Source organism: Ursus americanus, chromosome 34 (assembly GCF_024610735.1).
Source record: "Ursus americanus isolate L20-20 chromosome 34, mUrsAme1.1.p, whole genome shotgun sequence".
NCBI classification, from domain to species: Eukaryota; Metazoa; Chordata; class Mammalia; order Carnivora; family Ursidae; genus Ursus; species Ursus americanus.
This window is the reverse complement of record NC_142160.1, coordinates 29,198,498-29,215,298: the sequence shown is the minus strand read 5'-3', so window position 1 is coordinate 29,215,298 and position 16,801 is coordinate 29,198,498. Positions and strand designations below refer to the sequence as shown.

The 16,801-nt window shown below is 38.2% G+C and overlaps 1 protein-coding gene and 2 pseudogenes across 1 annotated transcript; all 3 read right to left on the bottom strand.

Moving 5' to 3' along the window:
- Positions 1-456: 456 nt before the first annotated feature.
- LOC123781462 (olfactory receptor 4K14-like) lies at positions 457-1,398 on the bottom strand. Its single transcript, XM_045780943.2, has one exon. The coding sequence runs from the start codon at positions 1,393-1,395 to the stop codon at positions 457-459; it is 939 nt and encodes a 312-aa protein (XP_045636899.2). The 5' UTR covers positions 1,396-1,398.
- A 9,922-nt stretch (positions 1,399-11,320) lies between these two features.
- Positions 11,321-12,751, bottom strand: LOC123781438 (malate dehydrogenase, mitochondrial pseudogene; annotated as a pseudogene).
- Positions 12,752-13,878: 1,127 nt separating this feature from the next.
- Positions 13,879-14,836, bottom strand: LOC123781412 (olfactory receptor 4K17-like; annotated as a pseudogene).
- Between the last annotated feature and the right edge of the window lie 1,965 nt (positions 14,837-16,801).

Genomic DNA, 16,801 nt, shown 5'->3' with positions numbered 1-16,801 from the left:
ATTTGAGTAGGAAGCTAAGTTAAAGAAAAAATAATAATTCAGTTGTCTCTTGACAAGAGGTTAGGTGAAAGTTTTGAGGGAAGGAGTCAATGTCACAGGAATACTTTCCAAATGAAGTTAGGAGAAAGTTTATTAGGATACAATCCATCAGGATGGTGGATGGGTTTGTGCAATGAATTTTAGGTTCTCATTTAACATAGTTAAAGGCACAGGAAGACTGATTACATAATTCCCTCAGAAAGAAGGATCATTAATGTTTGGGTTTTAGGGATATATTTTGTGGTGTTCCACTGGTTGAGTAAATAAATGTGATTTCTTGAATTATATTAACCCTATTCCTGCACTTGGAGACAGCCATAACATATAGAAATAAACTGAAATGCCTGGAATTTTCAATCTGTTTTACAAGGTCAATGTATTATCAATTTGAAGTGCTTACAGTAAGGTCTCTGGGCATTAAATATTTCCCTTGGAATGTATGTAGTAGCGTCTGAATCTTTTCATGGCATCTTTTATCTCTTTATTTCTCAGGGTATAAATGGCTGGATTTAGGAGAGGTGTAATAACAGAGTAAAACACAGCAAGAAATTTGTCCACCCAGGTGATGCTGAGTGGCCACACATAGATGAAGATGCAAGGCCCAAAGAAGAGCACCACCACTGTGATGTGGGCGGTGCAGGTAGATAGTGCCTTGGATGCACCAGTTTCAGAGCTTTGGCGGATAGCAAGAAGAATATATGTATAGGATATCAACAACAGAATAAAGCAGGTCATGGCCAGAACCCCACTATCAGCATTCATTAATATTCCCAAATTGTAGGAATCTATGCAGGCAAGCTTAATTACCAGCGGTATGTCACAGAAGAAGCTGTCGATTTCCCTGGGGCCACAGAAGGGCAATTGCACAATCACAGCCATTTGACTCATGGCATGCACAAAGCCAATGGTCCAGGAAGTCACCACCAGCCCAGTGCATTTTTGCAGGCTCATAATGGTTGAATAGTGCAGTGGCTTGCAGACAGCTACAAAGCGGTCATAGGCCATTACCACTAATAGCACCATCTCTCCCCCTCCAACAAAATGTACATAGAGGATCTGGCACATACACCCTCCAAAGGAAATAATCTTGTTCTCCCTGAGAAAGTCTGTGATCATCTTCAGAGTGGTGACTGAAGAAAGCCACATATCAACAAAGGACAGGTTGGCCAACAAGAAGTACATGGGGGAATGAAGACGGGGGTCAGTGATGATTAGGATCATAATGACAATATTTCCAGATATAATAATCAGGTAAAGTATAAGAAATATCACTAAGAATAAGACCTGTATATTCCATGAGTGGCAAAGTCCCAGAAGCACAAATTCTGACACTATAGACAAATTTCCTTTATCCATTTTATTCAGTGTGTCTTTTAAAATAACCTAGAGAGAAGGATAGATTGTCAGTTAGTGGCATGGGAAAGGGTACTTAATTTTTAGAATTCAGTTGAAATTCTACTTTGCTGACAGTTAAATTTCATTGAAAATGACCATTTATATCCGAAAGCGAAAAATATAATTGGGAAGAGAAATCTTGGCAAAATGTTCAGGCCATTATGACTTTTAAAAGAAGCTAAATGCCTAAGATTGGCTTTCCAAAAAACAAAGTCTGAGATCATGTAAATGATTGATTGAGAGGGTATTCTCACAAGAAGTGAGTGAGGAAAGCAGCACAGGGAAAGAAAATGCTAAAAAAAAAAAAAAGTTGTGGTGTCATCTGGAAATTAGCTTCAGTCCACCATCCCAGGAAAAAGAATCTGAGTGGGGTACCACCAACAACCATTACACTAAATAACTAAAATTTAATTCATCTATTTAGGAAAATTATAGTGAGCAGGTATCAAAATCCAGAGCAAATGACATGGTACAAAATTATAGTTTCATTGTATTATACATAATGATTCCTTCAAGCCTCAGTTGAATCTCTTTTATAAAACATCATAAAACTAAATCTTTTGCTTATTACTATAATATATATGTTGGGACAATCTGTTGGAGAGAAGCTATATAGAACTTATAATAAATATCTTGGCATGATAATTCAAATGCAAAATCAGGTACATAATTTGTCTCTAAGACCACAATTAAATGAAATTCATTTAGTAAATAAATGTATTAGAAAATAATGTGGAGAGTTATATGACAAAGGGATTAACCACAGAGGAAGGTAACTTAGACTCACAGTCTGACTTGAAGTCTGAATGGTAGCAAAATATAATCAAAATATAACAAATATTCAAGCTTATCAATATAAAATATTTGTGTTCATTTACAGTTGACTTTTGAACAACACAGGTGTTTTGAACAACACCGGTGAACTGTGTGGGTTCATTTATATGCTGATTTTTTTCAAAGGTACAGTACTGTAAATGTATTTTTTCTTGCTCTTGATTTTTTAAAATAATGGTTTCCTTTTTCTAGCTTACTTCATTGTAATTCAATATATAATACATACACAAAATATTTTTCAGTCGACTGTTAGCAGTAAGGCTTTTGGTCAACAATAGGCTGTTAGTTGTTAAATTTTGGGTGATTCAAAAGTTGTACACAGATTTTTGACTGCATTTTTCAAGGGTCATCTGTATATTCATGGATGCTGGGAAATCCCTAGGTTTAAAAATTTTGATGTACAAGTTTAAAATATCTTATGTGTCATTTCTAAGATGTGAATAAATTGTAGACCTGTGGAATTAAAGTACATCTTTGACCATTAGCACTGAGTGAGCACAAAGATAAAATTTCAAAGATCATCAATTATATACCTCTAAATATAATATGTAAATATTTATAATTTCTTATTTTGTACAAATATTATATAAGTATAATAATGACATTATTTATATTCATCCTTAAGTAAATTGAGTCCTTTTCTCACTAGATGGCAAAAAGATAATTGCATATCTCTCTTCTCCCTTTATTGTTTCTTCCCTTTTGCTTTCTTTTACTTTTTCTGTGTCTCTTCCTTTTCTACCCTTGAAATCTTAAGGGTGGTGCCAAAGACAGCAGGTGAATGGTGAAAACCATTACATCATCATAAGCACTAATTTCCCCTTCCCTTATACTGAGAACTTGGAAGCATAGGCTAGAAATGAAGAAGATATTCCTAAAGAATTAGTCAAAGCACACATTTGCTGGGGAAAAGGGGACATGTGTTAGTAGTCTCATAACTTACAAACAAATATATCCTCCATAGTAGAGATTTAATTTCTAAGAAAATATCCCGATATTACACCCAATACATTTATGTCCCCTGAGAAACTTGAACAATTTGAACTTCACATTGATACTTAATTTTTGTGAAGACAAATCCCTTTCTGGGATTAGTTGTCAATAACTAATTCTGTGTGTGCTGGAATAAATGATATAGAAGACAGCTAATAGCAAAATTGGATTTCAGTTGTGTTTGACAGAGGATTTTGCTAAAAGATGGATATGTACATTGCTAGGGACCAATTTACTATTTACTGTTATTTTAAGCAGCTTTGAAATTAATATTCCATAATATTGTGCATTAATTATAGACATATTAATATTAATCTAGTAATTAGGACTATTAGTAGAGTGTGGACTTTTTAGTTAGTCTGATCTGGTCTGAAATCTAATACTTGTTGACCTCGTGACCTTGAACTGAAGCTATTTCTGTTTCCAATTCCTCATCTGTGAAAAGAGAGCATTCAATTTAATAATAGACATGTTATGATGAGGAGTCAGAAAATATAAAGAAAGCACTTAAACTTTTCGGGTACTCAGTGCACGATTAATAAATACTAGTTTTTTCCCTTCTTTGTTCATTAAAATGCACCTTAAAGCAGTACAATGTCCAGAGCTTACTGGCAGCTATCTTAGTGAATAGCCAACTACTTTATGTCAGCAAAATACGTGGTACCACCTTTTTTTAAAAAAAATACCTACCTCTTACATTTTTTCTGAACCAACAAGCACATTCTTAGCAACCCTACAGGTTATACGGATGCAAAAGAAGTTCAGACATGCTACCTGCTTTTCAACTTTTTTATTTTTCACTTCTGCTTTTGTGGAGGGGTTATTCATATTTTAAGACACCACAGTAAGACAGTAGCACATTCTTTCAAAGCACCTTTGAAATTCTTAACTGTAACATGGAGAATTTTCACAAAGGGAGTAATGATAACCTTGGGATTGGTAAAATTGAAAAATCAGGGAAAGGAGACAAATTGAGATCCTCTTTTAGGAATATTAAAATATAGCAACACATTTTTCATGCTCTTCTAAATTCAATGTTCATCCACGAAGATTTTTAAAATAATAATCATCCTAAAACTGAAAATCTCAACATTTACATTTTTACAGGAGAAACGTGCCCTCAGAGACTTTAATGGATTGCCTGAGATATACACTAAGTAAGGCACATAGGGAGAAAGTCCAAGTTCCTTCTACTAGCTTAAGATGCCTTCCTTTTCTCTCAGGTTGTAGTTTTATCTTATTTCTGTAGTAACTGAGTTTTATATCATTTCTCACTGGATATATGACTGTTTTACTTCTATCTCTATGTTGAAATTATCTTGGTGTATAGTACTGTATCCGATACGAAAAACTTTATCCTCTTAAATGGCAAGATCCACTTGAGCCAAAATAGCTGGAAGTTGCTAATATCCAGTAGCCATCAAAGAACAGAGATCTTCTAAAGCAGATCTGAGAACATCTCTGTGGCTGCGTGATGGTGGTATGTACACCTTTGTTAAAGAGACCGTAGAAGCTCCCGCAGGAATAGGATGGGAGGAGAAAAATTGTATTACCTTCTTTAAAGGTCAGAAGTTAAACAAGCCACACTCAGGTTGGCACAGGTGGGCATGGGTGATACAGATACATACAGATATTTTAAAAATTAAAGAAGAGAGTCACAGAGAACATGAGGTAACTTACTAAAGATAAATTTTCTCTAAGACCAGATTGCTTTTTCCTCTTCTCTTGTCCTCCTCTGATGTGTGCTTGAGATGACATCCACAATTGGGCAGAGACAGTATCTGTAGAAGCACTTTCCCTCAGCCTGGCATATATTCACCACTAGAAGGAATCCCCTGGGTGAAATTTTCCTATTCTGTATTCTGGGCAGAATAAGAAACATGAAAATAATTTCCATGGGACATCTCTTGGGGATGTCCTTGTCAAGAATAACTTTTGCATATTTTAGAAATCAGAACAAGGAGGTAAGAAAAATCACACATAAAGCAGCTATGCGTTAAAAATTAGTGAACTTTTAAATAATTTTTCATTTAACTTATAAGTACTAAGAAGCTGTCTTCTGCAGTCTTAATCTCTAAATAGATTTATGTCATCAAATTCAATTAAGGTTTTAGTTCCATTTGCCAGGAAGTCTTATCTTGACCAGTGTGATACGTAACCACCATCGTGGGTGACTACAAGATGAGTAGATCTCTGTACCTGCCTGCCAAATCTTAAAGTTAATATAGAGCTCTTAAGTGGGTTCAGCCACGTATACTGTCCAGACAGTCTCAACACCACATCACTCTCTCAAGGCTGAATCCTTGGGGCAGCTTCTCTGAGCAGGGAAGGCAAGTGGAACGCACATTCCAAGGACAGGGGAGGGGGTGAGGAGCCTCCCGTTGCCCAGGTCCAGCTCAGGGGTTAACTGGTGGTCATGTCCTCTTTATGACCTCACCCTCCAATTTGCTGATTATATTTTAAAAATTATTTCTCCTTGCAACTCTCTCAGTGTTTGCTTCATATGTATTTAAATTTTGTTATCAGGGACATAAATAGCTAAGTTGTTACTACTTCTTGATTAATTGATTTCTTTCTCAATATGAAATTACATTTTTTAAATATTTTATTTATTTATATAGAATGAGAGAGAGAGCTCACATGCCAGACAGTGAGTGGGGGGAGGGGCAGAAGGGGAGAGGAAGAAGCAGACTCCCCGCTGAGCAAGCAGCCTGGGGGCAGGGGAGGGGGGAGGTGGCCTGGATCCCAGGACCCTGGAATCTCAACCTGAGCCTAAGGCAGACATTTAAATGACTGAGCCACCCAGGCACCCCATGAAATGACATTCTTATCCCTGGTAATATTCTTTGCTCTGAAATATATTTTGATATTAAAATGGCCTCTGGTGATTTCTTTTGATTGGTGTTCATATGGCATATATTTTTCTATCCTTTTATTTTTTTGAATTTTTTAAAAAATAGTCTTTTTCTTTAGAGTATTTTTAGATTTACGACAAAATTGAGTGGAATATACGAAGAGTTTCCATATACCTCCTGAGCCCCCACATGTACAGCCTCCCTCACGGTTTACATTCGGTACCGCAGTGATACATCCTTCCAGTCAGTGAACCCACACTGATACATTATTATCACTCGAAGTCCAGAGTTTATGTTAGGGTTCACTTTTGATGTTGTACATACTATAGGTTATCACAAATGCATAATGACATGTATTCACCATTGCATTATCACACAGAATAGTTTCCCTGCCCTAAAATCATCTGTGCTCTGCCTATCTACTTTTCCCTCTTTCTTAACCCCTGGCAACTATTGATTTTATGGATTGCATAGTTTTGCCTTTTCCAGAATGGAATGTTGTTGGAATCATACAAAATGTACCTTTTCACGTTGGCTTTTTTCACTCGGTAATATGCATTTAAGTTTTTCCATGTCTTTTTGTAGCTGGATAGCTTATTTCCTTTTAGCACTGAGTAATATTTCATTGTCTGGATGTACCACGGTCTATTTATCCATTCACCTTGTGAAGGAGATCTTGGTTGATTCCAAATTTGGGCAATTATGAAAAACATGGCTGTGAACCTCAGTATGGAGGTTTTTGTTCCTGTGCATTTGGGTAAATACCAAGTAGCACAGTTGCTGGATTGAATGGTAAGAGTTTATTTAGTTTTGCAAGCAACTGCCAAATTGTCTTCCAAAGTGGATGTACCATTTTGCATTCCCGTCAGGATTAGGGTTCCTGTTGTTCCATATCCTTGTCAGCATTTGATTTCGTCAATGTTTTAGATTTAGTAATCCCAATAAGTTTATAGTGGATCTCGTTGTTGTTTTAATTGTTAGTTCCTTGATGATACATGATGCTGAACATCTTTTCACATGCTTATTTACCATCTGTATATATTCTTTAGTGAGGTTTTTGATCAGGTGTCTTGCCAGTTTTTTTATCAGGCTGTTTTCTTTGTTGTTGAATTCAAAGAGATCTTTGAGTATACTGGATAACAGTCCTTTATCAGATAGATCTTTTGTAAATATTTTTTCCCAGTGTGGCTTGTCTTCTCATTCTCTCGGCATTGTCATTTGCAGAGAAAATGTTCTAAATTTCCATGGAGTCCAGCTTGTTAGTTATTTATTTCATGGATTGTGCCTTCGGTGTTGTATTTAAAAGTCATTGGCACACACAAGGTCATCTAGATTGTTTCCTATTTATCTTCTAGGAGATTTATATTTTTGCACTTCACAATAGGTCTGTGATCCCTTTGGGTTAAATTTTGTGAAAAGTGTAAGGTATATGTGGGTTTTTCTTTTTCTTTTTTTTTTCTTTTCTTTATTTCCTTTTTTTTCCCCTTCTTTCCTCCCTCTCTTTCTTTCTTTCTTTCTGTCTGTCTGTCTGTCTGTCTGTCTATTTTTTGGCATGTGGATGTCCAGTTGCTCAAGTACCATTTATTGAAAAGACTATCTTTTCTTCACTGCATTACCTTTGTTCCTTTCACAGATCAGTTGCCTAAATTTATGTGAGTCTCTTTCTGGACCTTCTATTTCATTCTGTTGATATTTGTCAATACCACGTTATCTCGGTTACTGTAGCTTTATAATAAGTCCTGAGGTTGAGTAGTGTCAGTCCTTTGACTTTGTTCTTCTCCTTCATCCTCACGTGTTTAACCTATCTATGTCTTTATTTCTAAAGTGTGTTTCTGTGCTGTACTATATAGTTGAGTTTGCATCAATGAGAAATATTGGTCTACAGTTTTTTTTATTTTGTGCTGTCTTTGACTGGCTTTGGTATAAGGGTAAAATTGACCTCTTAGAATGAGTTGTGAACTGTTTCCTCCTTCTCCATTTGCTGGAAAGGTTTTTGAAGAATTGGTCTTCTTTCTCCTTTAAAAATTTGGCAGAATTTACCAATGAAGCCATCAGAGCCTAGAGTTTTCCTTTGGGAAGTTTAAAAAAATATTAACAGTATCTATTTCTTATATGTCTCTTTGTATTTTCTATTATTGTGTATTCTTAGGCATTTGTCCATTTCATATGAATTATCTAATTTGTGGGCACATAGTTTTTCATTATATATATATACATTTTTTTTGTAGGATCATTAAAGAGGTTTCCACCGTGACCCTGATCATTTCAAACAATAGGCCCCAGACATAGATTTTCTGCATTGCTTTCCAAATAAAGTCACCTCCCTCAGGCAAGGCTTCTGCCTCTCTTGTCTGAATGCTCACCCTGGGCAGATCTCTATACCATGGAGCCAGAGCCAAGCTGGGGAGATCAGGGCTACTAGTTATCACGGCCAGCCTTAGTACCACCTGGAATATAATCTCATTGTCTTGGTTCTGGAGCTTGGAGGGATAATGGGAGCTGCTTTTCCTTATAGGATGCAGCACCTGTGTAGCAAAGAACTTTCACAGCAGAGAGCTGGCAGAAATAGGATCAGACTCTGGCTTAAATGTCAGAGAGTCCCTCTGTTATTACTGAGATTCCTGAATAAATATTTGTCAATTTGTTGTATGCCCTCTGGTTATTTTCCTTAGACTTCAAAAAGTTTAAAGGTTTTATTTTGTTCTGGGTATTTTTGTCTGAAAACTTTTTCCAGTTTTATTGCTGTTTCTCTTGGAAGATGATTTTTAAATCCTAGTTTATTCCTTTTTATTGCTCAGCGTATGGATATACCACAGTTTGCTTATCCATTCAGGTTTTTGCAGGTGTTGGTGATTATGAATTGAGCTTCTATGAACGTTTGCAAAGTCTTTGTGTGGAATAGAGCAATATAATATAGTTTGCCCTTAAACAAAGCAGGAAATAGGGGTGCTAATCCCCTGCATAGTCAAAAATCCACGTATAACTTTGAATCTCCCAAAACATAACAACTAATAGCCTAGTGTTGACTGGAAGCCTTACCAATAACATAAAATGTTGATTGACATGTATCTTGTATGTCTTGTGCATTATATACTATATTCTTATAATAAAGTAAGCTGAACACAAGAAATGCCATAAAGAAAATCATTAGGAAGAGAAAATACTGTATTTTTCAAAAGAAATTGGCATATAGGCGGGCCCGGGTGATTCAAACCCATGTTGTTCGAGGGTCAACGGTAATCAGTTCATTTCAAATGTGAATGTGCTGGAGAGCAGTGCCTGCAGAGTCTGGGAATCCAGCTGGGACCCCAGATCTTCAGGTGCAGTTTCTTGGAGTTAGGCCGATTTTTCTATTACACAAATAGAACTTCAAAGTTGTTCTCTCCTCTTGGCCAGTGCTCTTCAATTCATTATAGTATGATCAAAGCTTGTCTTAAAAAAATTAGAAAATATGTAAAATCTTTGTGCTTCCTAGGCCATTTTCCCATCCTTCTCTGTCTTTTCCCTGTCTATTCCTAGTCTCCACACCCACCAGGCCACCGTTTCTATAAGGGTTTGACCTCGACTGGTTGACATAGAAGAGAAGCGTTAATAAACTCATTCATCATATGATATGCATGACTGAAAACAAGCAGATGTTTTACCGTTTGTATTTTTGTATATTTAAATAATGAACTTATTAAAAGCAAATGGTTTTATCACTAAAAGAATGAAAAAATGTAGGGGAATTTCAGGTCATGTGACAAGCTATACTCAGTGAAGATTTTGGGCAAGGGACTCTTTCAGGCCCCATTGAACACATCAGCAAATATGTCTTCTTTGTGTGTGATCTATGTGTGAAGCTGTCCTTGTGCTTTCTGCTCTGGTAGTGGTAAGAGTACTTGGCATGGATGCGTCAAATAGAACTTTGACTTTTGTGGGAAATAAGGGAGTTTTCTAAATGCCTTGGATTCTTTCGTATTCTCTAATACTTATTGTGGCTGACCCAGAAAATCTCCTCTCATAACTCCTAGCTATTTTTAAATGTATTTATCTTTTGATTGGGAGGATAGTAGTAGAGGCATTGAGGTGTGTGCATCTGTAGGAGAATAAATGCGTATGCTTGTCTATTATGCTGCTTCTGTTTTGGTTATGATTCATGTTCACCAACAATTAATTTGCCTGTAGAATGGGAACCACCTTACGCCAGTTAGAATGGCAAAAATTGACAAGGCAGGAAACAACAATTGTTGGAGAGGATGTGGAGAAAGGGGATCCCTTTACATTGTTGGTGGGAATGCAAATTGGTACAGCCACTCTGGAAAACAGTGTGGAGGTCCCTTAGAAAGTTAAAAATTGAGCTACCCTATGATCCAGCAATTGCACTACTGGGTATTTACCCCAAAGATACAGACGTAGTGAAGACAAGGGCCTTATGCACCCCAGTGTTCATAGCAGCATTGTCCACAATAGCTAAATCGTGGAGGGAGCCAAGATGCCCTTCAACAAATGACTGGATTAAGAAGATGTGGTCCATATATACAATGGAATATTAGTCAGCCATCAAAAAAGAATGATTTCTCAACATTTCCTGCAACATGGACAGGACTGGAGGAGATAATGCTAAGGGAAATAAGTCAAGCAGAGAAGGACAATTATTGTATGGTTTCATTCATTTATGGAACATAAGAAATAGGAAGATCGGTAGGAGAAGAAAGGGAAGAAGAAAGGGGGGTAAACAGAAGGTGGAATGAACCATGAGAGACTATGGACTCTGGGAAACAAACTGAGGGCCTCAGAGGGGAGAGGGGTGGGGGAATGCGATAGGCTGGTGATGGGTAGTAAGGAGGGCACATATTGCACGGTGCACTGGGTGTTATACGCAAGTAATGAATCATGGAACTTTACATCAAAAACTGGGGATGTATTGTATGGTGACAAAATAATAAAAAAATAGAACTAAAAAGGGAATATTTCTTTATTTTTCTTTGTGTGTGTATGTATGTGTATGTTTTATTTGTTTTTTTTTAAAGAAGATAAAGCCTACTTTTATTGATGCACCAACAGACAGACCTGTGATTTGAAAGGGACAGCAATATTAATACAACACTCATCAGTAACACAACTGAAACAGAAAGGGGTCTGATATGGCTTTACAGTGACATGATGCCTTGACAAGTTAGGGAAACAGACTGCTCGCTAACTGCTTTCTCATTTCATGTTCTTCACTCTGCTCCTTTTTTGATGGACGCCTTCAGCTCAGGAATGGCTTCAGTTATCATCTTCTCTGGGAAAGGGGAAGTGGTGCTGATGCCTAGATTCTTTTCGATACTCTCTTTCCCCAGCAGTAATGGTGTGGAGAAATAGGGACACTGTTTCTTGGGACTTAATAAACGTTGACAACTCCTTCCTTTCCATTCATTGCAACCACAAGGGAGAAGACAAATTGGGCTCCAGTATACTCCACAGACAGGGTTATAGAGCCTGCTGCAGCTGTGGCCTTCCCCACCTCCATGCTGGCCTCCTGGATCCTCCCAATGACAGCTGTCAGCTGGTCCTGGGGAAGTTCCACCTTAAACTGGTGGGGGGATGATGGTTTCTCAGCATGGCCGCCAGTGACAGGAACATTGACTTGAACTGGATCCAAACCCTTCAGTTCTATAGTAAGTGTTGGTTCTGACAATGCCCAGGTTGTCACCCCAAAGATTTTATTGGGGTTGTATGTTCCATGTTTCTTGAAAACTTCTGTTGTGATTGAGATGGTGGAGTTGATCAGATTTGAAGTGGTGCAGATCATGGCATCAGGACAATGCTGGGCACAGGCAGTAGTCGGGGGGCCACAGTGGTGGCGTTGGTCTTGAACAGATATCATCCTGTATCACGCCTGGTTTTCTCAGGTCTCCTACTGGAATAACCACCACACAGCAATCTTTCAGGCAGTCTGGCAGCTGCTTAGGTTCAAGGTAGCCTTTCACAGTTGCTTTGGTCTCGATGTGACTTCGATCCATGGCCACTCCGGTACATGAACAATATTGTAGAGATCGGGAGGCTCACCAAGGGGATCCCCTTGAGGAGAAGTGAAAGGGGTCGCCCTGTTCCTCTGAAAGCCCCTAGCACAGCGACCTTACCATTGTGTTTGGCCGAGGTGCTGAAGCTGCTGTGGGAGCAGCACAGGCAGGCCAGGCAAGGGCACAGACCTGCAGGTGAAGGAGCTGGCGGTAGGCAGGTGACACCAATTACTTCCACAATGCACAGCGCCTCATGGCTCCACTCCACAAAGCAACATAAGGAAATAATCTCTGAGGAATTTGGAATTTATCAGAAATACATTTTCAGACAGTTTGACCATAGTGTAAGAGACTTACCTATTATAAAAGTTGTCTTGCTCTCAACTTGACATCATTAAAGTTAAATAAAACATTTGGTTATTGTTGCGTTATTCACATTATTCGTTTTCATTGGATGAATACACAGGGTTCGTTTCCTATTTCCTTTTGTCTCTGTAACCACATTTGCTGTCACTACCTTAAATTTCTTCCCTATGATTTAAAGGGAATCATTAAATTCTGGTTTTTGGTTGTGGTTATATGATATGTAAAAGTGGAGAAAATAATCTAAAAAATACCTGTTGATCTTCTTTTGTTGTCAAGACTCATGTCTACAATTAGACTCATTAAAAAGATAAAACACAACTTCTTGGGGCACCTGGGTGGTTCACTTAAGCACCCTTGGTTTAAGCTCCAGTCATGATCTGAGGGCCTGAGATCAAGCCCTGCCTTGGGCTTTCCACTTAGCAGGGAGTCTGCTTCAGGATTCTCTCTCCCCCTCTGCCCTTCCCCTGACCCCCTCTCTCTTAAAAAGAAAAAAAAAGATAAAACACAACTTCTTATAGCTGCTCTTTTTTTATTTCATGTGTCAATGCATGCCTTACAGAGAGGACTAATGACAAATTGTGAATGAATCTATTCAAATCCACAGCTAGAGAAACTCCACTGAACTGTGTTTTATCAATGGGAATTAGTAGTGATGTGATGATATCCAAATGTCATTACATTAGTTTCCTGGAGAATGATAACATGAAAATGTAATTTATTATTAAATATCATATTGTAAATTCAGTTTACTCTTAAGGAAACTATGAGTGTGTATTCCTGAATTTAGTAACTTTTTTTTTTTGTCTTTTTGGAGTCAGGGACATAGATTCAGAAACTGAGAAATTTTGAAGTGAGAAGATGGAAATAAATTTTAATGATATTAACAGCCTTAAAAGTATCTATGAAAACTCATTTTGGAGGCACAAGAAAAAATGAGTGTGCTGTGGCAGTATATCCATAGATAAGCTCAGAGTTACTGTTTTCTTAGGAAGCACCACATGTAAGTGCTGTCTCAGACATTAAAATTATTGAGGAGACAGAGAACCAACCTTGGGCCCACAGTAAGTGCCACATCACTCTGACTGCAGAAAAATGTGATAGACTTTCTGGAGATTTGCTCTATTTTCCCTTTCAACCAAATGCCATTCTAATACCTAAATAAAGCATATATTTGATATATCTTAAGTGCAAGTTAAGTTTTTAATGGACAATTTTTATAATTAGTTGGAATCATTTAAAATAGCTAAAGCCATTCATTTGTTTTTTTGTTGGTACTAGGTTCAAAATATCCGTGAAGGTCTGACTTGTGTAAGTCCTGTATACTCTGTATCAGATCAATAACAGTTTTTAAAAGACCTAAGTTTTCTTTAAAAACTTTTGAAAAACTTGTTTCTAAATTACATTTTAATCTAAGTATTCTCTCCTGAACTCACAAAATCACACCAGAATTTCTTCATGGCTGTCTTCATTTCTTTGTTTCGCAGAGTGTAGATAATTAGGTTCAAGATGGGGTGACAACGGTGTAAAATATAGCAAGGAACTTATCCACAGAGTGGTTGCTGAAGGGCCAGATACAGGTGAAGATGCATGGGCCAAGAAAGAGAATCACCATTGTGATGTGATCAAAGTGGAACGAGCTCTGGACGGCCCAGTAGAAGAGTGACTCTTAATGGTTTTGAGGATCGGACTGTAGGAGATAAGCAAAGTCATGAACCAGCTCAGGGAGATCATCCCACACTGGCAACAGTGACAATCTGTACGATATAGGTATCTATGCAGACAAGCTTAGTGACCAGAGGGAGATCACAGGAAGTGCTGACCACCACATTGGGACCACAGAAAGGCAAATTCACAACAGAGTATCTGAAGCCCTAAATGAAGACCTAAGAATCATGAGGTCACTGCCAGCAAAACACACACCTTCCTGTTCATGATGGTTGTGCAGTGTAGGGGCTTATAAATAGCCTCATATCTGTCATATGCCATGAAGACCAAAAGTTCTATTTCAGCTCCACCCAGTAGGTGAAGGAGAAAGATCCAGCAAAGGAAATGGTCTTATGCTTTTTTTTTTCTTTATCAAGTTCACACTCGTCTTAGCAGTGGCAAAGGAAGTGACAGTCATATCTACAAAGGAGAGGTTCCCAGGAAGAAAGTACATGGGGGTGTTCAGGTTTGGGATGTAAAACACTGTGACCACAATGAGAAGGTTACCTGAAACTGTGGCCACATAGACAACTAGGAGGATTGCAGAGAGAAGGAACTATATATCCTGGCAGATAGTCAGCCCTTCAAAATGAATTCTGACACTTCAGACTGATTTAATTATTCCATGGGCTCCATTGTGTGGCTTGTTCTGGAATGACCTGTAGAAAGAAGAGGGCACTAATGCCATGGAGGTTGCCAAGCATTTTCATTCATTTGGTTCCTTTAATCTTATTTGACTTTGAAATTTAGTGTTATTGTCTGTCACTCTAAGAAGGAAGATAATGTCTAAACTGCCCATCTCTAAGCCTAGCTTATAAGCAACAACCTGTTCATATCTCTTGGTTCCCCTAAGCAATCCATGAGCTCTGAGGCATATGCCGTGTCTTTAGAGGTTAAGAAGATAGGACCATCTTTCAGAGTTTTGTGTTTTTGTAGGAGATAAGATCCCTTAGTCTGAATTCCTTGGGAGGACACAGGGGCCTGGCACAACACCTTTAAAATTCAAATTTTGAGTCAATCTGGGAGTTACTATGTGCCCTCAACTATTTTAAGAAATTGTATTTTCATTCTAAATCAGTCCCAGAGTTTTGAAGGGCCTGTGATCCAGCAGATACAAACCTGCTCTGCATAAGTAAGTCAGTGAGGTTTGGAGTGACCCAGACTGTTGTCTTTCCCACCAACCCATGAGTGGGCTTCTGATCTCTTCATGCTCTTGGAAAGCCTTTCTTGGCAAAGACTGTTCTTCCTAACGTGATTGTCACTACCCATGATCTGCTGTGACTGAAGCCCACATTCCTAGAGAGGCCTTACAGGGTCCATAAATTGCAAAGGCAGCTGTGGTTAAACAGCAAGGTTGAATGTTCTGAGACTCTGAAGAGCCCCATCACATTCTGGGAAGGGCTCCATATTATACTGTAGCAAGAAAGATGCTTTAAGTACAAGTGAGATTACTTGTGACCTCTAAGTGTCTCGCTTCCCCCATTTACAGGCCAAATCCTACCTGTCTTTATAAAATGGTATACTTTTAATGAACCAGGTTTATAATTTATAATTCATACATTAACCATATAATTTTCACTAGACCTCCCTTCATATCCATACAAAACAACGCTGACCTGGTGATGGGTGGAGCAGAGTCCCCACGTTGGAGCCCTTAGGCCAGGAATGTCACACTAATTACTTGAAACTAAGTTGGTAGACCACGCTGTTTCGATCTGGCTGCTGCTGCTGCAGCAGCTGCTGTATGTGGGTGTGCATGGATGTATGGGCGCTTGTGTGTGGTATTGCTGAAACCACGACCCAAGTGAGAAGCAGTACGATTAATCACCCCAGAGATAAAGATCAATTTGAAAGCTGTGATTTCTGTGTTTTTATGAATTAACATGTGAAAAGAATCAGTATGGTGTTTGGCAAGAACACTGAAATAAAGTTGGAAGACTAGGATTGAAGAACCAGTTTTACCTCCAGCAGCTGGCATATGTTTCCCTTTGAGTCTGTTGTCTGATCCATAAAACAAAGTGGTTGAGCTCAGTCTCTGAGTTCCTTTTCAGGCCCCAAACTTAGGGGGCTTGATATTAATACATTTCTTTTGGGGGGGGGATGAAGAGAAAGGTGTGGGGAGAGGCAAAGGGAGAGGGAGAGAGAAGATCTTAAACTGAGTGTGGAGCCCGACACAGGGCTCAGTCTCACAACCCTGAGATCCTGACCTAAGCCAAAATCAAAAGTCGGACGCTTAACTGACTGAGCCACCCAGGTGCCCCATTAACACAGTTCTTATTATCCTTTGAGGATCTATTACTATATCCCCATTTTAGAGTTTTATTACTTATTAATTTGATTTTATGTTTTGATCAACTCAGATATAAATATCAGATACAAATTATTATTTACAAGTTTCTCTGTGATAGACCATTCACTTTCTTTCTTAGGTAGTTTTTTCCATGACTGTGACATTTTCTTTATTACCTACTGCACTGTTCTGCTCCCACATGCTTGTGCCACTTAGTCATCTCTCTGTTTATCCTCCCCTAAAAGTACACTGTGGTCTGAAACATTTCTCCATTGTTTATGTTTCAAAGCTTTATGATGTGTAGAACCTTGGAGACAGATCTTCCACTTCTTAGAGTT